Raw genomic sequence first — 24,516 nt, forward strand, 5'->3', positions numbered from 1 at the left:
TGCTTGCCTGTGAGTGTTGACAAAAAACATACTTATTGATTACTACTAAAATCAGATTGAAAAATACATAGGACAAGACATTCTGGATCATGAGCGTTCATTCACAAAAAGTGGTAGTTTTATGTCTTATAACATGTCCTAAATATGTGTGTGTAATTTGATTGTCAGCATATATAAATGTCTACAACCATTTCCAAGGGCCTCTTACCGCAAGACATATTTTTTCCAACTCTTTTGTCCATTGGTTTTACCTTTATTAGTAAACTAGCCTCACACTAATGCAATCACGTGTCGTCATTAGTAATCGGGAACAAGCTGTACAGCTCTGTTACCGAGCAACCCAAATCACCGTCAGTGAGAGTTTCACTTTCCTTCCTTTTTTTATAAACACTGAACCTGCCATTCATCAAGTCCATTACTCCGAAAGGTCCATACATACAACATAACAAACTACATTGCAGCGCATTTTACAAAAATTAAATGACAAAAAAGCTGGGAATGCAGCTACTGTGCCAGTTAATGAAAACATTTCTTCATGTACTGAATAACAGAAAAGGATGAGTTACTTGCTTCAGGCACCAACAGAGCTGCACAGCAATAAAAATAAACTTTCATAAGCAATGTTGTTAATATTAACATCGAACCAACTGTCTATTAGATAGATATAAGTGCAGATCCCACTGAGAATCCACACCCCAGTTTGTTGCTTTCGGCTTTAAAAACTGAGGGCAAGGCACTCCCTGTGCGTATAAAAGCCGTTTATGTTTGCTACCAGCCTAGCACAAAATGGTCAAAGTAGCTGGTGTGGAGAGTTGAACAGCTGACACATCAAAGAGACACAATTATTTTTCTCAGGGGGGGACCGAGACATGGCAAAAATGTAACTTAATTTTGAACTTGTATTCCTCAAGAAGTTTACCTTGCGAGGCAGCTGGAGATCGCAAGGTCACGGCATCACAAGATCACTAGAGAATCCATCTAGTCAGGCCCCAACTTATGCAATTGTGTCCGAACCACCAGTTATTCAACCTTGCAAGGTAAGACAGTGATTGACAGATGGTTCATCCAATGAACTGCCAAATATTTTTTGAAAGTGTCTGCCGTTTTTCAAAAAGTTTCCAAGGACGATTTATCACATGGTTCTGTGCAACAAATCATATGGCAGGTCAAGTATAAGCAAGAAGTATAAAATAAATAAATTTAAATAAATAAAAATAAGATATAAAATAAATAAAGAATATGACCCCTGCAGAAAAACTGTGTTGCTCTGGTTCTCCAGCATGTGTCCAGCAAGTAATGTTGGGTAAATATTGGCTTACGTGTTAGCTGTAATTAGTAAAAAACAGTATGTCAGGGATATTTGCTGCAAGCTTGGTTTGAAGTCTACGTTCTGCACCCTACTGGTCAAAACCCTTCCATGCAGCTTTAAAGACCCAGCAGCTAAAGTTGGAAATATCTATTGAATGAGTGCTTCAGATGTGTCATAATTCAAGCTGGATGCTGAGCACTAAAGTTAGATAAGGATTAAGACAAACAGATAAAAAGTGATAAACACAGAAAAACAGGGAGCTGATATCGACGTTTCCTCAGATGTTCTTTTTGTGATGAGTATTCACAGACACACATGCATGATGCATCCACATACACACACACACACTCCCACACATACTGTCTTTTTAATCTGTAAGTTCTGCCTTTGATCTGCCTCGATGAGGAAACGCATATTCAAAAGCAGCAAAGAGCGAGAGATGAAAGGCCTGTCCAATTATGGCGAACTAAAGCGATCTCTGAAATATGCAGTTGTTCATAAACACTTGTACACATTAGTTTGATACACTGCGGAAAGTCCATGCGCCAACACATTTACAGCAACGCAGAGGTTGGAAATCATTACAAATACATAAATTAATCCTGTTAATCAGTCAAACAGTGCAAAGGCATACTCTGACACATCATTAATATGGAGCATTTTGACTGCACAGGAAAGCAATTCAGATAGGAAGAGTTGCTAGAATACAAATAAGGTACTTTATTAACAAATCAGGAGTCATGATAACTAATTTAAGTGTGATTATAAAGCGTTCAAATGCTTATTGACACCAGTTTGGACTGTCTATCTGACATAAAGGGTATATATATTACACTACTCATCGTCACAGCAACTATAATCCTCTATTTACTCTCTAATCTCCTTGGTTACGCTAAACCATATCTACCATCCCACCATAAAATAAATTACCAGTACACATGTGGATGCACATACCTAATGATAATAAAAAAAACACCCTCACATCTTCCTACAGAGAGCGAATAAAGAAATACAATAACCCACATGGCCTTGTATCATAGTGACTTTGTAAAGTAATAAATAACTAGATTGTCAGTTGTGTAACATTTCTCTTGTTGGCATGACATCAATTTTATGCTTAATATGAATAGATTGTTCTTTGAATGGATTCTCTGGATTACTTGTTAGCTTGTCATCAATTTCACGGTTTGTTTCAATGGCTTGTCTAATCACTGAGCTTTCTGCTATCACAGCTGTAACATAGAGACGCTTCAAATAGACCAAAAAGCTGACTTGCCAATGACAAATAAAACAGCCTTATTTTCAAAGGACATTTTGTATTTGATAATCCTGAAGTGATGTAACATATTACCAAAGCAGTGCATGTAACATATAACAAATTACTTTAATGGAAGTAATGTTACTTTTTGCTCTATATTGTAGATAAACAGCATCTTTCATACAGAACAGAGTAAAATTAAACTAGTCAACCTAGCGGGTAGTGCATGAGCTCATCTCCTGAGTGCTCCTTACAATGAAAGAAAAAAAAACCCCACCATAAATGAAATAAGCTTTCATGTCATATCATCACCTTCCATGTCATACATCATTTCTAACAGCGATGAAAAGCTCTTTAATATAGAACATAGTAAGAAATGCATGAGAATGTTTAATGCAAATCCTTTTAAGTGGTAGCAATATCCGTCTGGATAAGTGGGAAATGGCCGCTAAAGATCCATTTTCATGCCTATGATTTGCATCCATTTAGTGTTCATGGGTGTGAGTGGTGTCAGCAGCTGCTCACCTTTTGCTACCCAATTAACCCATCTCTAACCCGCTGTACCTTTAGCAACTGAATTAGAGGGAGAAAAAAAGAAGACTGCTTCATTCTTGTTTGTGGACACAAATTCAGTAGTTTGCAACAAAATCCAACTGAAGGCAAGACGGGAACTGATAACTTTATAGTGACGACACACATGCAGTAAAAATAAAACAATGAATTAAAAGTTAAAGCATTGCAAGAGGCTGCAACATGAGACCTTTAAAATTCATTTTTATCACATACGTAATCAGAGAGTTAGAGGTAAGGAGAGAATGAAAATGTCAGAAAAGCCTCCAGCAATACTGAGTAATAAGAGGTGATTAGTCATGAGTGGGAGGTCTGTTAGAATATATTCCCATAGCTCAATATTGCTGGGCAAGTTAAAGTATTTAAATCACATGGAATGGATTCATAACATAATAACATCATTAAATTGTGTTTTCGCTGGGTTTTATGTACCAGATTATTATGACAAGGATTTTGTTGCCTCTGGACAGAGCCAGGCTTTGCTATTTCCCTCTATTTCCAATCTTTATGCTAAAATAAGCTAACTGGCTACTGGCTGTAGCATCTGAGTAATAAAAACTATGCTTTTCCACATTGTTCAGTCGTGCTGAATGCTCACCTCCACATACTGTGAAAATCATATACAGTATGATTTGCACACAGTTTCTTGCAGTTGAAAAAGCAGCACAGCTCCATGTGCAACAGTGTACTGTATATTATACTGCATTATGCATGTCTCTGACTGGCAGAGCTTTAAAAAAATAATACAGTCCCCCCCCCCCCTCCCCTTTTTTTTAATGAAGCCTGAACTGCTGAGCCATCCTCCCTGATGATAGCAGCCTCTATAATTGAACCCAGTATGTGGCTGAGATCCTATTTTTCCAAGCTAAAAATAATGAAATAATAATGTGCTTTGAAGAATCCAGGACATCCTGGTGATAGATGTTTACCATCAGGAATCTTCCAAACACACATTTTTTTAAAATTTTTAAATTTTGAAGTTTTACTCTCTATGTGATGGCCTTGACTGATGGTGATGGCCATGGCTGAAAGAAGAAGGAACAGTGGGCGCAAAAAAAAAAAAAAAAGTCTATCTGCGAGCAAAGACAGAAAAAACAAACAAACCTGTGAACACTGACATCGAGGCTATCTACACTTAAAAATCTGATTGAATGAAACTTCAAAAAAGAACATTACTGGATTATATTTTTCTGACCAAATTTAAGTTTCTAACACTTTGCACTTATTTTTTTTCCCATTATTCTCCCCCCCAACACCATGACCGTCATCAAACCCACTTGGAGTCTGACTGCAGGATGTGATTTACGCCTCATGCCTCTCTGTTAGTCCACTTAACCCTGACTGGGAGAGGTGTGATGCAGTAATTGGGTTGACTTAAAGCCCAAACTCTAAATCACGTTGCAAGGGACTCACAGCCCAACATACACACACAGATACACATACACACAGACACAGACTCACAGAACATCCAACATTCATTTTTCTCCACTTGACCAACTTTCCCTGATACAGCTCTCTTTGGAGACATTAGGATGCTCCAAGGTTTTGAAATTGACATGATACTAAAAGCAGCCCGGGCTGAGAGCTCTTTCTCTGTCAAACACAAACAAACATGTAAGCATATTTTGCACAGTAAATGTATTAAATGCAATCATCCAGAGTAATGGTCAGCATTACAGAGGTTTCTCTAACAGGGAAGCCGATATTGATTCAAACTCAAAAGAAATGCTCTAAAAGCTTAAGGACAAGCATGGCGAGGCTTATCTCTCTCCACTTGTTTTTACATTTTTTACGTACTGTGGTCCTGCAGAGGCAAAAGATACAGCACTGCAGTACAGTGAGACCAAATTAACAAGCTCTCAACTCTACCTGTAGATACAGATATGAAAGAAAAACATACTGACAGGGTACGTGCAGTAACTGCCCTTTGCTAAGACAGTAGGTAGTGTCTACTTTTTGTTAGTCTGACTGATATCTGACAATTATACAGGAAAAAAAGAGACTATTAGCAATACATGCTAGTAAGCTACAATCTCCAAAGTGCCTGGCACATGAAACAAAGACATAGCACAAGAGAAAAGTTTTTAAAAAAAGAAACACAAATAAGTGACAAAGAAGAAAGAACTGTGCAGGGAAAAGGCAAACAGTGATGATCTGATGATGTAACCCATTACTTTCTTCAAATAAGCTGCCTGGTGATTTTCATCTTGTAACCTTAATTTATGTACAGCAACTATTTAAACATAATGAGGAGAAGGAAGACAGAAAGGCTATGACCTAATTACAGCACTGACTGGAAAAAAAAAACCCTGAACAAATTAAGGTGACTTGATGGATTAAATAAGGAAGATAAATGATATAAGTAGAAGAGGACAATATTGCAACCCTGCAAAGACAACATTAAAATAGATTTAGCTTTGGATGTTTGTTGCCTTGGTTTTGGAAGTACAAAGACAGTACAGTTTATTTTAATGGGACATTTTTTCTCCGTGTAGTGCGTTTCACTCAGATGACCCCTTTCTTCATCTAGAAATTCACTTCTACTGTGATTGGTCCCACTGTGACTCTGAACCAGGAGTACATTCCCAGGGACAAAGGAAGATTAGTGTTCAGACACAAGGCATATGCCGGTCTCATGTTTGAGGGTGTAACATCTGTGCCAGTCACATGAACGGACCACGCCACTGCTATAAAAACAACAGAGAGTAATTAAAGTTTGAAGGTGTTTTTTTAAGAAATATGTTCAGTAATTGTCGTTCTTGAATGGTTTTCTACAATATACTATTCAGCAATTCATGACACATAAAAACAAAACAAATGTTTTTTTTTCTTGAGAATGTTTTGCTTCCAACCATACTGGGTTAGCAGAGTTGTGTTTTGCATAAAAGGATTAATTCATTAAGTCTGCCTCATACTGTACTGTATATATTACACTTGAAACTTTTAAAGAGAGAGTTATTGAGGGGAGGGACTGACCGGAGCGGGAGGGGGTAGACATCTTGGTGTTTTTGTTATATGCCTTCAAGATCTTGTAGTTTTCTCTGAAGTTAGGTTCTGCAGATGGTATATATCAAGAAACGTGTGATACATACTTAAAGGATAGGTTCACAATTTTTCAAGTCTGTCTTAAAACAATAGTCAGTTACCCAAATGAAAAATGAAACAGGTTTTTCTAGCTGTAATCATTCCTCCTGTTCATACTGGCCATTAAGAGATCCATTCCTAATGTGCTTCAAATGTAAGTTCATTTTGTTTTTAAACATTCATCTGAAGCTAATATGAAGCTTCATCAATTCAAGTTTGTCAAATCAAATGGATATCTTTCAAAGTTACACTCTTTTTAGTGCCAAGTTCCTTATTTTATTACTATGCTTCCACTGCAGCTCAAAAGGGAAACACTGTTGAGGAAACACAAAAGGGAATTTTTTACTAAAGAAAAAAAAACTTTTGAAGATATCCACTTGATTTCACTAACTCAGACTGTTGAGGCAGAGTAGCTTTACATAAACTTTGAAGTACATTAAAAAAAAAAAAAAAAAGAAAGAAAGAAAAAAAGAGGACTGTAGATTTTGTCACCCATCACTTACATTGAAAGCGAATTTGAAAGAGATCTTTTAATGGTCAGAATGAACAATGAATTACAACAAGTAAAACTTCTTTCAATATCAATTTGGGCACCTGACTGTTGTTTTAAGAAAGACTTGTGAATTGTGAACCTATCCTTTAATAAAATGTTTATCAAATGTGTTTCGATTATTTAATTCCAACGACATCCTGTCACATTTAAAATATCAGCTTTTCAAGAATCAAGTGCCTCGTTTGAACCTTGATGACAATACTTTCAAGGAGGAGCTTCATGAATCAAAGATCAGAGAATCCTCTCAATTTACAGAGGAGTAAGCATGCCATCTTTCAACTCAACTGAAAAATATGAAAATCAAAGTTAGGGAGTCACCTGCCAAGAGAAATATGCAGCACATAATATTATCATAAACGTCATCCCATAAAACTAGACTGCATCAATAAAACAAAATGCCAGAGAAAGGCAGCGTGACAAACAATCTCAACCGACTCAACCTTCAACATCAATGAAAAATGAGAGGTACCCCGGGCTGGAGTGAAAAACAATATCAAATCAATTCAGATTTCTTTCTCATTGATACAACAATTACACCAGGAATACTCCACGGAGAGAAGGGGAAGGATGAGGAGAGAATAAAAGGAGGAGGAGAGACACTGAAATAGCTGGAAGGTGAGTCCTTGAGTAAGGGGAGTAGGACAGCCAAGTTTAGAGAAAGAATAACACCAGAATCTGAAGTAGGAAAATGGGTCTTGTCATGTACTACGGGTCTGTATATTTACTGTCAAAATCAACCACTGAACATACACCAAAATTAGCTAAAATAAAAAAAAAAAACCTTAATTATTTCCTTTCACAAACACATTGCTACAACTGTGTTTATTTGGAGAGATCAAAGCAACACTGGACCATGAAATTTTGGTTAAACACACAAAACAGCTTTCCTCAGGCTAAGTTTTTTGTTTGTGCCGGCAGTGTTGCTGTGGGTGTTGTTTTCTCTCCGAACTGATTTCCATGAAATATAAAGCAATGTGCAATTTTAGATACATCCACACATGAAGAGAAAAAAAAAAAAACATCTGAGATGCAGCTGACAGCTTTTAAATCACAGTCGTGAGTCAAATCACAAACTTCTCCACAGAGCGTGCCGTGCAGTTTATCGCTGAGACGCAGCTATCGTGCTAGAAAATAAACCTGAAAAACCCATTAATATGCATGGATCGGCTTCTTTGACAAACTGCATATTTTGTGTGTGTGGTTTTTTTTTTTTAATTAAGTTTAAAAAATTAATAATTATGTATGACAAGATTCACTTTACTTATCCTGCTCAGCCCATATCTAACAAGAAAAAAGACATAAAAAACACTGAGGAAAGCCATTAAAACAACTAATGTCACAAATATAATTGCTGTTTTAGTGATTCCAGTACATCATGGCCTGAAACAACTTAATCATTATAAGGGAAGCAGCCATTTGTAAATGTCAGTCGTGCATTAACAAGGCCCTCGGTACACTCAGTCCACTGGCAGACGGAGAGAGTGAGGTAGAGACAGAAAAGAGAAAGAGACAGAGAGGGGGGGAAAAAAAGATGGAAAAAGAGAGTTAGAGACAGAGTGTATGTGACGTCTTAACTGTGCAGCCAATCAGTGTCTGATTCACAAACACCCGTCAGCACCTCCAGTGTTAAAGCCATTTATCAATCTCGTTTGCTCTGTGACAAACTTTGTGTGTATGAGTGTGCATGCCTGTGTGTGTGTGTGTGTTAGTTAATTAAAGTAAACTAGTGAACTGAGCAATTAGGTGATGAGTGACACGTCTACGGGAAAGGTTGGAGCCCTAAATTGATTTACCACCCGTTTAAGACCCGGGCTTGTCAGTGCAAGTGTATAAACAGAAACAACTGAGCTTAAGCAGGAGAAAAAGTGCAATCTCACACCACCATGTTAAAGCCACCGGGGCACAGCAGGCCATTCACAAAAAAAAAAAAAAAAAAAAAAAAAAAAAAAAGGAGAAATGAAAAAAAGTAGACAGAGACTTAATAGAGAAAACACACTACCTTCTATTATTGCTCCATATTGGAATTGGAGAATAGAAGTGAATAAAACCCACAATAGCCTGGGAAAAACTGAGTTATACTACATACATAGCCTCAGGCCATATTCCATTACAGTGACTATTTGTCCCCTCCAATTCAGTCCCTTTATACATGCAATTTCCAGAAGCAATTCAGCAACACAGCACATCAGCCCAATATCCTTCATACAACTGGGAAAATACAATTCTGGGGTTTGGGAGCCATCCAATCAGACTGTTTCATATGATGAAATGGCATTGTGGCAGCAATATAGCCTGAAATGCTCAAGAGAGCTTTGGCTGGACATTACGATTCAGTGTGAATTCACATCAGAATGCTAAGTGCATTATGTCTCACTCAGCTGTGGAGTCTATTTTTCATTATTCTTTTATGTTATTTTATTTTTTACAACAGGAGTACAGTACTGCTCCATTAATTTCAACCGGAGATGAACTCAGGGCAGAGTTTGAGTATTAATCTTCAAAATCGCGAGTCAGGTCGGTCAAACAGTCATTTGGTTAGCGTGTATACACACAACAATGGAGACCAGCGGGAGTTTTGTTTGAAGCTTCTGACGGCTGGTTTATAAGAAGAAGAAACAACAAGATCACAGGAAGACTTAGCAGGAGAGTTTTTTTAAGAACAACTGAAACCAGATACAATTATTATAATGTACGCTATTTAGTGCAAGCCAGTTTTATCATAATTGAATCCATTAAAATATCTGTACCAGTGATTTGAATGGCCTAGAATGAACAATGAACAGCCTCTTGAAGCCAGACTATAAATGTGCATGAATGATGTCTCTTCTTCTCCAATACATTTTACTGACAGTCTGGCCCTTTTTTAGTTTGACTGACATTTGTCATAAAAATGGAAACTTTCCCATAATTATTGGGCTTATGAATCACTTAACTTGGATTGATTTCATGTATTCAGGTCACATTGCATATATTTTTCTTCTTCTTCCTAAAGTTGGATGTTTGAGCTTTACTGTGCAGAATGATGTATGATGTGCAGAGTTTAACATTAGAAGGCTGTTTTCACATTCATCTGCTGAAAGTGGGAAATTTTTCTCTGTGCTCACTGAGAATATGATTTTAAGGGATGGGCCTAAAAGCAGGATTTGTGACATCACAACTAGTTTAGATGATACATCCAGATGATGTGGAAACTTGAAGCTTTCAGTACACATCAATCAAATCAAGAGCAAATAACTTTTTGTTACCCCAAAAAACAGCTAAATAGCAATGTACTGAGGAACATGAGGGCACGTGACCTGAAAGGACAGGTAAAAGTAGCAGTAATACTGCTTCATGTAGCAGTATTGAGGTGGCACGGGGCGCAGCTTGAGTCACAACTGTTTTGTGCGGTGAGCCTTAGTCCCTGTTGCGTGTTATGAAACTACAACCTTTAAGCAAACTGGCTCTGGCAGTCCTTTAGCTGTGACCAGACTACCAAAGTATATCTCTGCTTCATGTGCAGGGTAGGATGTCATCTCTTGTTCCTTCATTATTTCTCCTTTTCATTTCCTCTCGCCTGCCTGCTCGATGGTCCCTTTACTCCTCCAGAGGGCTGTCAGTGACACTGTCATGGCAACCAGCATCTGCAGTCCATGCTAGCTAGCTATACAGTATTGTAACCCATACACAATGAAGCCCACGCCTTGTTAATGCTGTCAGTCTTTTCATACAAACATGGTATGTTAAATATCGCTATGGATGGATGGAAGGGCTTTTGCATGATGAACAGTGTTCTTTACACTTGTGTGAGAATTTTTCCAAACTAATACAAAGCAAGTTTCCTCCACAAGCCTCTGCTAAACCACTTGAGCACTTAGAGGAGAAAACAAATATATGTAAAAACACTTTGAGAGTCTGTAAATCTCTTAAAAGTAGCTGTGGATAAGATGAAGAGCAAGAGTGACAAGACTTCACAGAACAGATATGCCCACATGGATGCAGCTAAGAAGAGATAAAAAAATATTATCAGCTAGATTCCCAAAGGATGTATTTTCAGTTAGTCGTCACCCTGTCAGAATGCTATTTATGCTTATTTTGAGACATTAAGCTACCCATGCTGTCAACAAATGTTATAAAGTTAAGAATTAATATCTTTGTAGTGCAAACAAGAGGACGCTGCTGGAGAGTTAGCAACGGGTACAGCTTAACTCCAGGGCACTAATGCCTCTTCTTGCCAAACAGAGAAGAAGACAGACAGCGACAGAGATATTATCACAGTGAAGCCAAAGTGATGACCCAAGTGCCAAAGAGAAGACTTTGAGCTGGTTTTAGTATTTGGTCCGTTTTTGCTTTAAATGTAAAAATCAATATGAATGTAATAACATGGAGTGAGGATATTTCTGAGACATTGGTGTAGGTGCAGTGGTGCCGTCAAACTGGAGTTGAGTTGGTCTAAAAAAGGTAACAGGTGACATCAAACTTGCACCAAATATCACATAACACTGATACTATGAGAAAATGCAAGTCTCAGCATACTTCCAAATAGGTTTGGGCTGTTTTGCTTTTTTTTTTTTTTTTATTTAGTTGTGTTTATTTACTTTACACATTACCTGTCAGTACTTCAATAGATAAATTCTCATGACTTCTCAGATATGGCTCGCAAATCATGCCAAACTTTATTGGCAACTTCATGTTCCTGTAGATTGTGCTATTTGCTTTTGACAGTGTGGCTATAACTGCTTACTGTGTATCCTTTATTCTTTTTATTTTGATTAAAAAGGCTGTTTTTTAACACTACTTGTAACACTTTCTAACACTTGACTTGTGTGCCAACACTGGGTGTTAAGACCACTAAAGCTTTCATGAATTTGACATAGCTTGACTGATGTATAGTACAGGGCTATTACTTCAAAAAAATTAAATTTGAACAAATTCAAACTGTAACCCGTTCAAATTAATTTGAAAGCAACCCATGTATCTTATTCCTAAACTATGTTGTGTAACCAACGTTGCTCCCTTCATTCATGGTGCCTCTGCTGCCTCATTGGAGTGAAAAGTTATTGTTACTGTTGAATTTTACATTGTCAGCAAACAGCTTTACCTTTATCCATAATTTTTACATATAAAAAGGTATCAAATCTAAAATGCGTCCTTCACTTCAGATGCTTTGGTGTCACGATAACCCTTTCAGCACTGGTTGCTAGTTCAGATTGCAAATAAAAAGTGACCGTCCTAATAAACAGGCCCATAGATAAGGTTAGAAGGCACATTAATAATATAGTCATGTACAGTTAAGCTAGTGTGCGTGTGCATGTTTAATGACCTACACCCCCTCTGTGAGCTGGGTACTCTTTCTCAGTGTGAGAGGGAACATTTAGCAGTGGGGTGTAAAGCCATACAAACTGAGTTATGATCACACTCACAGACAGTACGGCGTGAAACTAGACAGTCAGACAGCGGTGATGTCAGAGGGAAGGTCAACGGGAGGAAGGAGGGAGTCAGATGGATTTGAGCATGCTCGTCGATTTCCCTGTCAATCATTTAGTTGCCATGGCACTGTCTGGCAGGGCGGGGTCTAAAATTGGCTATAAATAGAGCATGGCAGGATGGAAAGAGGACAGAGGACAATTATGATACATCAGCCAGGGGTAGAGGTGTGTTCCTGCGTGTGAGCGTCTGTGTGTGTGTGTGTGTGTGTGTATATTTTTCCCCACAGTGGGTTAGTTGTAATTAATGGACTCTCTCCGGGATGGAAAACATCAATCCAAAATTAAATCTTGATGAGCTACCACCAATCGACAAACCTGAGAGCAAACACAGAACACACACACACACACACACGATCTGAGGATCATTTCCACTCAAATCCTATTTTTCTAACCTCAAACCCCAGAATTAACCAAAATTTTGACCCACTTGTTACATGTGACCACACACTCAGATATAACCCACATTTCACTTAGTCTACAAGAAGACTGATATACTTAAATCTCCTAGATTCACAGACTGACCACAGACCACCTCATCTCAGAGTGACTTACATGTCCTTATCCTTTAGCAACAAAATGTACCTACACACTTTTTTGGCTGATTCTCCTTCATTGTCTGAAGCATATTGGGTTTTTCAAGGGCACTTCGCAGAGAGTCTCAGAGAGATGATCTAATTACTGTCATTAGCAACATCTAATTGGAGCTTTAAAATTAAAAGATTAGCTCTGGCCCTAACTGTGATAACCTATTTTAGGTTTTCGGAGAGCAAGAGCGAAAGAATGGAAATGATGGAAGAGAGAGAGAGGGAGGAGGACAATGAGAAAGAGAGGGAGCGTGCTTACTAGCCGCTCACAGAAAATTAATTTGGTTCTGGGTATATCATTTGCCCCTTTAACCTCAACAATAAACACACAGAGGCTATGAGAGGCAGGGAGGAGTGCAGTGTATCTGGCCCTACAGCCCCTCTTCCATACCCTTTTAGCCTCCAACCCTCGTCTCTAATTAGCAATTGTTTTAATCCTCCTTTAATTCTGCAGACAATTGCACAATTTGTGTGCGTGTTTGTGTGTGCTTGTGTGTGTTTGTGTTGCACGCTGAGGGTCCCTCACACCATTCACCAGATTAGTCGAGCTACTCTCCGCCAAGCGTCGCCCACAGCGACCAAAGGTAATTGCTTTTTAATTAAGCCCCCGGTGCTAATCCCAATGATATTTAGCAGGCACGCACTGACACACACACACACACATACACAAACACACATACACGCATTCACACACAAACACTGAAGAGGGTGACAGAAACTAAAACAGGGAGACATTCAACAAGACCTACTCAGCTGTAAACTGGACAAATGTGTAATAGGCTTTGTTGGTATTTCTCTTTTGTCCGCAGTGGGAAGCAAGGCAGGCGGTGAAAATAAAGCCATTCATGTACTGAAGCAATAAATGAATTTTCACCCCATGCCCAATCTGAGAATAGTCCTTTAGACTGAAAATGAGCACTTGGATCGATTCTGGGCAGTGTGCGTGTGTGTCTGCGTGCACGTGCGTGTGTGATTATCAGTGACAATTCGGTGACCCAGCAAACCTCAAAGATGGAAAAAAGCAATCGCACGCTTTTATCGACCATCTCTTCCTCATTTTTTTCCCCTCTTTTCCTTCCTTTGTCAGTCTCAGCTCTCTTCTTCATGCTCTTTCTTCCAATCTTTACCACCCTTTCTCCATATCCAAGTCCCACTTTCCTCTCGTCACAACATCCCTCTCTTTCTATCATATCTTTCTTTCCTCACCTCAGTTTTTTTCCTTTAAAAAGAAAAAAAAACACTTGGCAGCCATTTTCTTCTCTGTCATGACATGTTCTCCTTCCTCTTCTGCCTTTTGAGTCACCCTCCTTGCTTCCTTTTCAAGGAAGCCAGACTCATCTCCTCCGGGATGATAAGTAAATATCTCCCTCTCCTCAGACATTTGGGTGGTAACTATGAAATATGCTGAATCAATGAACACCCACACTTGCAGCACTGTAGTAAATCTAATTTGATTACTCGTTGCATCAAACTGCTCAGAATTTGCTTTGATGTCTATGGTTTAATGTGTGAAGGTACCACTCAAGCAGAGTTAAAGCTTATGTTGGGCTGTCTTGCACAAACATTCTCGTTTCACACGCTGATCCTCTCCTGTGATCTCTGGTCCCACTCTCAACTTTCTTGAATATCACACATTTGATGTAGCTGTCTCATTTCTAATCTTCTAACCACGTTGCGTGAAAAGGACATTTCTGACTTAATGCGTCTTTTTCGTTTCACCAAAATCGGCTCAGCGCAGAAACTACATGTCAAGCAGGAACTCCTTTGGGTAAAGTTAAGATTCTAAAGAAAACTCGGCTCGATATTTCTGTAAAGCGATTCCAACTACACATCAAACTCTTTTTTTCCACACGGTTTTACGAAGTTGTATTTCTGGTGTTGCATTTGACTCTGGCTCCACTAGCAGGCTGTACCCTGCTGCGGATTACAGACTATATATAGCACGATTTATCTTTAATCTCCCTGTGATATAACAGCGGAAAACATTTGCAGTTGCTCTTTGTTTTTGCCGCAACCACTATATTTACCTCTAAGGGCACGCTGAGTGCACTATCCTTCTCCTTTAACAACTGCACACTGCTATTTCCTTCATTCCTATACCTTCTGGATGTGTCTGATATTCTTTTTCTCCATTTACCCTACATTCTTTGGGTGCAGCTTTTCTCCTAAACCCCCTTTGTCTTCATTTAAGCCGCTGACAGCCCCAAGTCAGGGAACTTGCCCACGTAAAAGGTGTAAACTGCTCGTGTAACTGCATTTCCAATGTTTAATGATTCCTTCATTAAGGTATTGTGTAAAAAATGTGGAATTTCATTTTAGGAAACATCTGTCTTGAGGAGGCTGCTACAGGAAGACTCTTTAAAGAAAATATGCAGCATGCATGCAAACACACACACACACACACACACACACACACACACACACACACACACAAAAGGCCAAGAGAAAAGCATACACACACAAACTTGCATCCAACCTAGGGCTGTTAAAGCAAACCACATATGATGTGTGAGTGGGCGTAGTTTCGGTGATGGAAACTGGCCCTCCGAGGATCTGACCCTGCGTGATGAGATGTTGCCGTGTCAGAGAAAGCATTTGATCAATGTTTTAGCAGCATGTAATGATCTGCTTCATAAGCATGGCATCAAGGCAGGCTCAAGTAGCATGTAAGCCATCTGTCTAAGACTTGAGGAAAAGATGGGCAGAAGGTTTTAAGGAAGATGGGAGAAAAAAGAAGGAGAGCATGAATGATTTAGGAGTGGCATGCAAAGAGCAGATGACGGCGTAAATAGAAAGAGGAGGATGTGAGCCAGAACATATGCTAACTTACTGGCTTACTGAGGGGTGGTACTTGGCAATTGGAACAGAGAGAGGTGATGACAGGAAAGAGAAAAAGACAAGTACTGTAAGAGGGGAGACTGGGGATAGATTCAAAATTCTCAGCTAAAAAAAGTTCAAAGTTTTTCTTTCATTTTGTGTGACTGTATAAAGCGCCTATAAAGGTGGTTAATTGATCAACGAAATCAAAGAAATGCTTGTCTCTACAGAAAGGGCGACATTCAGAAACAGAATGACTTTCGCTCAGATGTGAATAAAAGATATAAGCAGTGATAAATCACTGAAAATGCGCACTGCGTCTTCCACAAAACAGACGAAATTCGAAATCCTTTGGGCTCAGTGCACCACGAAAATAAAAAACCAAACCAGTGAGACGGAGCAGGAGCAGACATTATCATCCTGAACACGTGCCACTTCTTTTTAAAGAACTAATTACCCTTGACAAGAGAGGCAAAAATTACCAAAGGTAGAAGATCACAAAGGAGAAAGAATGAGTGTTAAGGACAGCAGAAGGAAAAAGGAGGAAGGAGCAAAGAGGAGATAAGTAAAGGTGAGGAAAGGTGAGAAAAGGAAAAACCAATGTGATTTCTAGGTACAATCTGAATAATAATAATTGGGTCAATCCTTTTCTGTTCATTAGTCTGGCCTCATGTTATCGCTTGTATGTGTGTGTAATGCTGATTGAGTGAGAGCCACTATGTGTGAGAGTGTGCCTGTGTGAGGATTAAGCGCCGTAATCTCTCCTCCAATCTGAAACTGTGATATACAGCTGCACAGACGCTCAAATACACACAGACGCAACACAATATGGACTCTGAGTCAGCACTGTGTTTGTGTCCTTACCATGGATATTGGCAGGGTGGGACACGGGCAGCGCGCAGAGCCCAGACCTTGTCCCTGTAGATTGATTGTCAGACCAAGAATAGAAGGAGAAGCAAAGGAAAAATGATTGCACCCCTCATTTTATTTCCCCCACTTAGGTTGCCCCCTGGGTCGCACCTTGACTTGGTCTGGCACCCAGTGAGGGCCACAGTATAGGGAGGGTGAGAGCGAGTTGGAAGGTCAGGGAGACTTCATGCTGGCAACAGAAATTGCCACCTCCTGCCTATTACTTCAGGTCAATGTGTCTTTCTCTCTATTACTACTGTATGTTGGTCTCTACAAGTCTCTTAGTGCATTTAAAGATTTTTTTTCCCCAGCTCTTTACAGATGGTCGTGACATGACGGAGAGCAAAGAACAGAGGGAGGAAATCTTGAGATGGAGCTGAATGCATCACTGTGAAGTATGTGTCTTCTGGTGCCTTTTGTCCACTGAGCCTGCGGGACATCGTAATCTCTAACCCGTCTCAGCTTGGTGTGATCCGGCTCGGGGACTGTGGCTCAGCCATAGATCATGATGTCAGGTGAGTTAGAGGGTTCAGGCCTAGTCTGCTGTCTGAAAACAAACAAGTCTGCCAGTGAGGGCTGGGTATTGAACCTCAATGTGTCACCAAAAATGTGTCTGTGGCATCAAGTATCATGTAAAGCGCTGAAAATAAACATCAGTTGTTTGCTCACATTATACATTCGTTGATCAGATTATTCTCAGTTAAGTCAGAACTTTTACAATTGTACTGTATTTTATAGCTTGATAAGTTCATATAAAATGACCAAAGAAACCAAACGCTAAAAAACACTACTTTGAAAACAAGCTACACTTCAATAATTCTCTGTGGAAAGTTGTGCGTCTGTCTCCCTCTTTTTTTTTCCAGCCCTTCCAAACAACAAACTGTTGTTTACTCTGGCCATCGCATGTTGAGGGGCTAGGTGGTTACAGGGCTTTCTGTCACTATGAAGTCTTTCTGTGGATAAACGGGCATTAGCAGGTTTAGCTTACTGTTGGGGCTGGCATTGAAAGCCACTAATGGAGCAGTGTGCATCCATAGCTTTAGTGCACAAAAACACAAACTCAACACACGCACACATCCATTACTGGCTCAATAAATGGGTTTACTGGATGTGGGAGAGACAAAGTAGTATATGTAGAGCAAGGGAAGAGATGGAGATTGAAGGAGTTTCTCTCCATTTCTATTTGCATCTAATAGTATCAAATGTAGTTAACTATATATTATGTTACCTAATGCCAGGATGGCATTTGTCAATCTCGCAGCAAGTGTTGCGGTCCTCATCTCCTCATCGCTGAATGGTCACTTGCTGCAGTAACAGCAATTGAGAGCAGCAGAGCGGCTTAACTCTGGGCTGTATCTGTGATTTAAGTGCTATTACAAATCACCATTACTGCCAATAGGAAGTCCATCTGCTGTGATTTACATGTAATGTTGATTGGAAGGGGAATCACGTCTTCATTTTCTGTTTATTGTCCCTGCCCTCTCCAATACCGCCTTGATGAATTTAAATGATCTGCATTTATGAATCTGTTACCACATAATTCTCCCGCCTGTGACTCATTACTCAGGCTAGCAGCGGAGCCTTTACACACTGAGGGCGTTTTTTTTTTTTTTGTGCGATTAATTTGCACATCAATATATTTTTCTGAACTGTTGTTTTTGTCATGAGTACTTTCAGACAGAACGCGAATATTATGCTGCGAAAAAAGTGAAATACGAGGTCGGTTTTTCTAAGCTTTTGCTCCGCGAATAAAGGCATCAACCAATCATGTTGTGTGGGATGGATGTCACGTCACAGCTCCTAATGACAATAGCGGACCTGTTGATTGTTTGTGTTTCTCATCACCCTGTATTGTATGGCAAAGGACAAAAGACACGGAGACCCCCCTGCATTTTTTTTTTACACTCCGCTTCTACTTCTGTCACGTTTAGTGAAGCGTAACGGGCACAGACAGCTGTTTAAATCACACAAATGATCCTGCTGTATATGTGTTTTGAACTCATTAACCGTACCAACATGGATTGATCAAGGCTCCCAGTCTATCTGTGAGTTTGCCTGTTTCATTACAGGCATATTCCCCTCACTCGCTACATAAAATCAATGAATCAATAAATACAAACACTGTCAATTTCTTCCTGTGGAGCCGACATGAAAACTATTTAGGTTCAGTAAATTTCTGCTGTCAGTCAGCCTGGTGAAAGGCAGTTTTGCCAGCCGCTGTCATCTCAGTTCCCCAGGAGCTGCGGCTGACAGAAAGCTGGATCTGTGGACAGAGACGCTGAACCCAGGTTGGAGATCATCATCATGGGATGATGTTGAATCCATCATTTTTTCTGAAGAATGAACTGTCGCAAATTCTTTCGCCATTTCGTGTTTCTGTCGCAAATTCGTATCGCTACCAGTATAAATAGTTTTGATGTGAAATATTCATAAATGTGTATATGCATGTGTGTGTGTTTAATAGAGAGCAGAATGCATTGTGGGTATGCGTGTCCATAAAATAAATGTGTGTGAGCATGTGAGTGGTGGGGTGGGGGGGATATCTACCTGCACCTGGGGCTCTAGCTGCTAATGCTAACACTTGCTAAAAACCAAGAGGACCCTGGTGCAGCTCAAGGACGGGGAGGTCAGACAGCTGGGCTCTATGCCCATACCTGAGTCACCTGTCCTGGGGTAGCAGTGAGCCAGGAGCAAAGGTGAATGGAGTGTGGCACCCAAAGGCCAAAGTATTTGCCAGACAAACAGTAGGAAAGACAAGGCATGACTTCACACTGTCACTGCTTTAGGGCTGTTTCTAAAGAGGGCTTTGGCACACACACACACACACACGCACACGCGCACACACACACACACACGCACACACACAGTAGGAGCCAATGCCACAGTAATGAGAGTAGGAGGACACTCCTCAGGAGAGAGGTGGGCCCTTCAGCCAATTCGCAGCTAGTGATTACACACACAGAGAGACAGAGCAGAGCAAAAGTGAGGAGACGAAATGAGCCGCTGGGGCCTTCTCTGTATGCCTCAGTATAAACTAACCAGGCATGCTACTCACAAGTACTCTTTACCAATAAAATACTCATGATACTACAGCAAGAACACAAGAGAGCACGGACTCGAGGACAGAGGAAGGGGAAAAGAAAGGATCAGGAGACGACACAGATTCACTGAACCTCACATTTACATTTAAGGCATTTAGCTGATGTCCTTAATGGCGTGCAAATCGGTGTGTGGGATAAATGTACTGTAGGCCCATATACATAAGTAAAGCCTTAAGGTGTATTGTATAGATGTTAAACTTCTCTAATAGCGTACAACCTCATTAAACATTATTGCTTTGAATTGGGAAAGAGGGAGAGGAAAACAATTTGCGCACCAAATAATAGAAGCAATTCTAAAAACAGTTCAAGTTAAATGGTTTCTGCTTGCTAGGACTGCAAAGCTCATTATTATACATCAACATAATGAGTGCCGTTAAAGCTGCAGACAAACGCACATACACCCAAAAGCCACCAGTAAAGCTCGATTAACAGGAAAAGACGACTAAGAGGTTATGACTCAGTAGATCTTATAAACTTTCCCATCATTCATAGCTTGGCGAGCTGGCACTGCGGTCAGCCTGCTCTATCCTGCCACTGTTAGACATAGTGAGGACCAATGTGATGGAGGTCAATATGTTTTAGAAGATAAGCTTGGGCTTGCAGCTTAATTGGACTGCCAGGGGTAAAATACAGCCTGTATGTAATATACAGCCTTCATGTCACTGGGCCTGATGACAACAAGAATTGTTGACCTAGTCAGATCAGCTGAAAATTATTGATATGTTGATTTTTTTTCAACTACAGCATGGTATAACTATGGTATGCTCCCCAAGAAAGTAAAGGATATCAAATATAACGCTTTTCATAACGGCTCACCTACACTATTACAGTTGTTACATTTAGTACTAATCAATATATATCTACTCAAAGAGGGAACACTAGTCTATTTAAGAGAATCAGACAATGTCCAGGTGAGCTGTTTAAGGACCAGCGCTGTCCCGCAGCAGAGAGAACAGCCGGGCCCGAGAGGGTGAGCCCCGAGCAAATCCATCATCCAGAAGTCGCTGTTCCAGTCTGGCGGCCAGTGAGCGCACCCCAGGGAGACAGGACAAGCCCGGCATTACTGATTCCCCCAAGAGGAAGGCCAAACGAAGCTGGAATGACTGATGCAACCCAGGGGAGGGTAATCGAGTGTGGAATGACTGATGCATCCCGTCGGTAGGGGCGCAATCCAGGAAGGTCTTGCCTCTAAAGATGCTGAACGGAGCCAAATGAGAGTTTCAGATCCAAAAGTTAAGTGTTGGTCTACGCAGAAAGAAGTTCACAATGAAAGAAAGCTTCAGTGTTGGTTGTGAAGTTACTGTGCTAGTACAGGGCTGTGGGAAATATTTGCATTTGCTTGCTTTTTCCCAGAATTGGTTAAATAAGAATAGGTAAGCACAGCATCCAGAGTAAAAACATTACTAATGCCTAATGCTCTGTTTATTGCTCTCTAGCAATCAATGTTCTACCAAGTCTTGTCCTCGTGCCATCCTTAGACTAGAGATAAGTAAAGCCTGTCAACAACTTCATGCAGTCTTTACTCGTCGATCGCACATTGGCAAAAATACAAAGAAAGATTGACAAACAACCAAATCCACTCCATAGGAAAAAAAAAGGGTGGAGCACTCAAGAGCGATGGATTTATGGATTAAAGATGGATTAAGTTGACCCGCCACATGTTTGTTGAGGCATGATTGAAGCTGGCGAGTAATCAGAAACTGGTCTGATGCATTAGTCTCTCTCTCTTTCTCTCTCTCTCTGTGCAGCTGTACAGCTCCTCCCCTCTGCCCTCTGACTTAGAGTGGGTCAGTGTTGTGCAATGAAAGAGAGACAGCAATGAAGATAAGCGATCAATAATGATCACCAGTGGTACAAAATGACAGTAAGTTCACCACCCGGCACCAGTCATTTCCTCTACGGTGAAATCGATAGAGCTGACAAACGGCTTTAACGGGTTACAGAGTGGTACAACTGATTTTGTGTTTTTTGTCAAGAACATCAAGAACACAGTCTGGTAAGCGTTTCAACTGAACGTGTGTGTCAGCAACATGTTCAGAAGTGTTTCGTTTCAGCATTTTAATTACTTAGTAGTAGCAAAGTTGGTTAATAACTTTAAGAGATTTAATTGTTCATTAAAGCCATTATAGAGCAAACTCTCTCATCGCTGCTTTGACCACAGATGAACGCTCATTTTCACTAACACACATTTTCACTATATCCTGTTACTATGCTACTCGCGACCACAAAAATACAGTACACACACTGTCTAAAAATAAAACACAACACACATTCTTCTCTGCCTTTGTTTCTTTTACGCCTTCGCCGCTATAGTCAAAACTCACTTCAAAACTGACAGTAGGCAGAAAAAAATGCATACACACAAACACACACACCTCAACGGGGATGCACAGTTGGAATTATTACTTGTTATGCAGGGAAAAAGTGCCAAAAATCAGTGAGGTATATTTAAAACGACATACTGTGGAGGTGACAGAGTCCCCAAAACAACATTGGCTGGAACAGAATGTCTTGACAACCAAATGACTCATGAATAAATAGACCAAAAATAGAGGAGAAAGGATGGATGATGCAGAGATAAGACTACTTGGTGAGCTACTCCACATTTGAAAAGAAAGGATATTTACAATGAAGTAAACAGTCTCAAAAACAAGCCCGAAAACCTCAAACAGACTCCAAAACATGCAAGACAATTAAAGTTTTGGGAGCTGAGCCAAATCATTAAAAAAAAAATAAAAAAGATAAAAATAAACTGCGCACACATGCAAGTTTAAACCCCATTTCCATCCGATTCAAAAGAAAAAAAAAAAGAAAAGAAGAAAAAACAAAAACAAAAACTCTGTTCTCCAGCCCGCTCTCTATCTCTCTCTCTCTCTCTCTCCTGGAGTCCACGTACCTTGCAGAGTTTCTGGTAGCGTGGCGAGGAGATGGCCATCCTCTGGAGCCTGTGTAGGAAGACCACCACTTTCTGGAGGGAGGTCCGGACCATGGCCATCATCTTAAGACTGCTACAAGTCTGCAGCAGCCTGCTCCTGGTCCGCATGCTAGCACTGCCCTACCCCGCTCATATTGTTCTCCCTCTCCCTCTCCCTAGCCAGCCGACCAGACCCCAGCCAAGCTGACGTGATGCACACACATACACATGCACACACACACACACACACACACACACACAGAGGGGAGAGAAAGAAAAAAAAAAAAAAACACGCACTCGTACTCAGCTCAGCATGCCCCCACGTTTCATCACATATACACACACACGCTACACAGAGTGAGCGCAGCCTCACTTATCTCTCTCTCTCTCTCTCTCTTCATAAACAGTCACTCCAACACAGCTCTCGGCATGCACACACACACTTTACACACACATGTGATGATGCAGGCGAGCAGGACAAGACGAGACACTCACTTTCTCCTCCACGCGGACATTCACACCCGCACTCCGACCGCAGAGCCAGAAGAGAATCAAACAAATCTCTTGTGACGGCACCCTGCACAGAGTCAGAGGAGGGTGACGAAGAAAAAGGAAATTAAGACGAAGACGGAGAAGAAGAAACAAGGGGGAGAAGAGTGAAAAGTGCCGGCGAGCAGGCAAGAGAGCAGAGAGAGAGGAAGGCACGAGTTGCACTGGACGAGAAGACAGAAGCCGGTCGTATGCAGCTCACTTTTTACTGCCACTGATCCAGAGAGAGAAAGAGAGGGAACGAGAAAGAGAGAGAGAGAGAGAGACGGAGAAAAAGAGAGATAGTGCTCCTTATGGACCACTGGATGAGAGAGAGAGAGAGAAAGCGGAGGAGAAAAGAAGGAGCGAGATCGGAAGCAGCGGTGTAAGGGACGGCAACAACTGCCTCTGCCGTGGAGGACATTACGCAAGGCAACCAACAGATCAATGAGCGAGAGACAGACAAAGAGAGAGAGAGAGAGAGAGAGAGAGAGAAAGCTACGGTGAAAGAGAGGGGGACTGAGCAAGAACTCGGCGCACAAATGAGATGCACGCACACACAATAGAGTTACAAAGGAGGAGGAATTATTGTGGGCGTCCAGGGTTCCTGGAAGCAAAAGTCCCATTCAAATTCTGCACAGACGGTTATAGGTGATTGGCAGTTAGAGCACTTCTTGGCTTCTCGGATGGACATGAAACACTTGTAGTTGAATCACCAGTGCAAAAGACGAGCCACTGCATTAGAAAATATGTTTCATTGATAAAAAAGTTAAAGCCTGTGTACATAAAAATGTCTACAAATGTCCAAAAGTCTACCAAAGAGCTTTTCAGTAAGGAAAATCAAATTACAGAGCTTAAATTTCTTTGGTGTGTGCTACTGACAGCTAACTGAAGCTCAAGATTACACTTTGTAAACACTTGTTAATGCAACTTAAATCAGTCCTCTTCAGATTCAGAGTCGATTACAGACAGATTCAGCAACTATAGTTTGGTGTTGTAACTGTCAAAACATGATTTCTTGAAAAATAGAGGTGATGTTTGAGCATGAAAATTCATTTTTGACTTTGGAAACAGTAGTTTGATGAAGATGTCTTAACTCAAGGTCCAAATCTCATGGTCTTCCTCACAGGATGATGAGGGTTTGAATTTTCCATGTTTGTTGTATCTGTTTAACAACTGAGCAAACTCCCACCTGGGTAAGCTAGTGGACCCAAATTAAGATTTTTTTTTTTTTGTTGAAAGTTGAAATAGTTAAAAGATGATGGTCATGACATAAACTTACTTAACATACTCCTGTGTTTCTATGTTGAGGAGCATTGAGGATAACATTAAAACGTGTATTCCTACTTCACAACTTAATGGGAGAGGATGACAGTCTGCGTATGTGTGGGGGAGACAGAAAGAGCATGAGTGTTTGTCAC

General features: G+C 40.4%; 1 protein-coding gene across 6 annotated transcripts in view; it reads right to left on the minus strand.

The window, feature by feature from the left end:
- Positions 1-24,516, minus strand: part of utrn (utrophin) — a 181,694-nt gene that overhangs the window by 91,414 nt on the left and 65,764 nt on the right. The window contains exon 1 of one of the 6 annotated variants that reach the window (XM_067572505.1): positions 22,550-23,653. The exons of the other annotated variants lie outside the window; for them this stretch is intronic. Coding sequence (XP_067428606.1) covers positions 22,550-22,696 — 147 coding nt within the window. The 5' untranslated portion in view covers positions 22,697-23,653. Of the gene's footprint in view, positions 1-22,549; positions 23,654-24,516 lie in introns of those variants that run through there. 6 annotated transcript variants of the gene reach the window in all.

This window comes from Thunnus thynnus, chromosome 18, assembly GCF_963924715.1.
Source record: "Thunnus thynnus chromosome 18, fThuThy2.1, whole genome shotgun sequence".
In the NCBI taxonomy this organism is placed as follows: domain Eukaryota; kingdom Metazoa; phylum Chordata; class Actinopteri; order Scombriformes; family Scombridae; genus Thunnus; species Thunnus thynnus.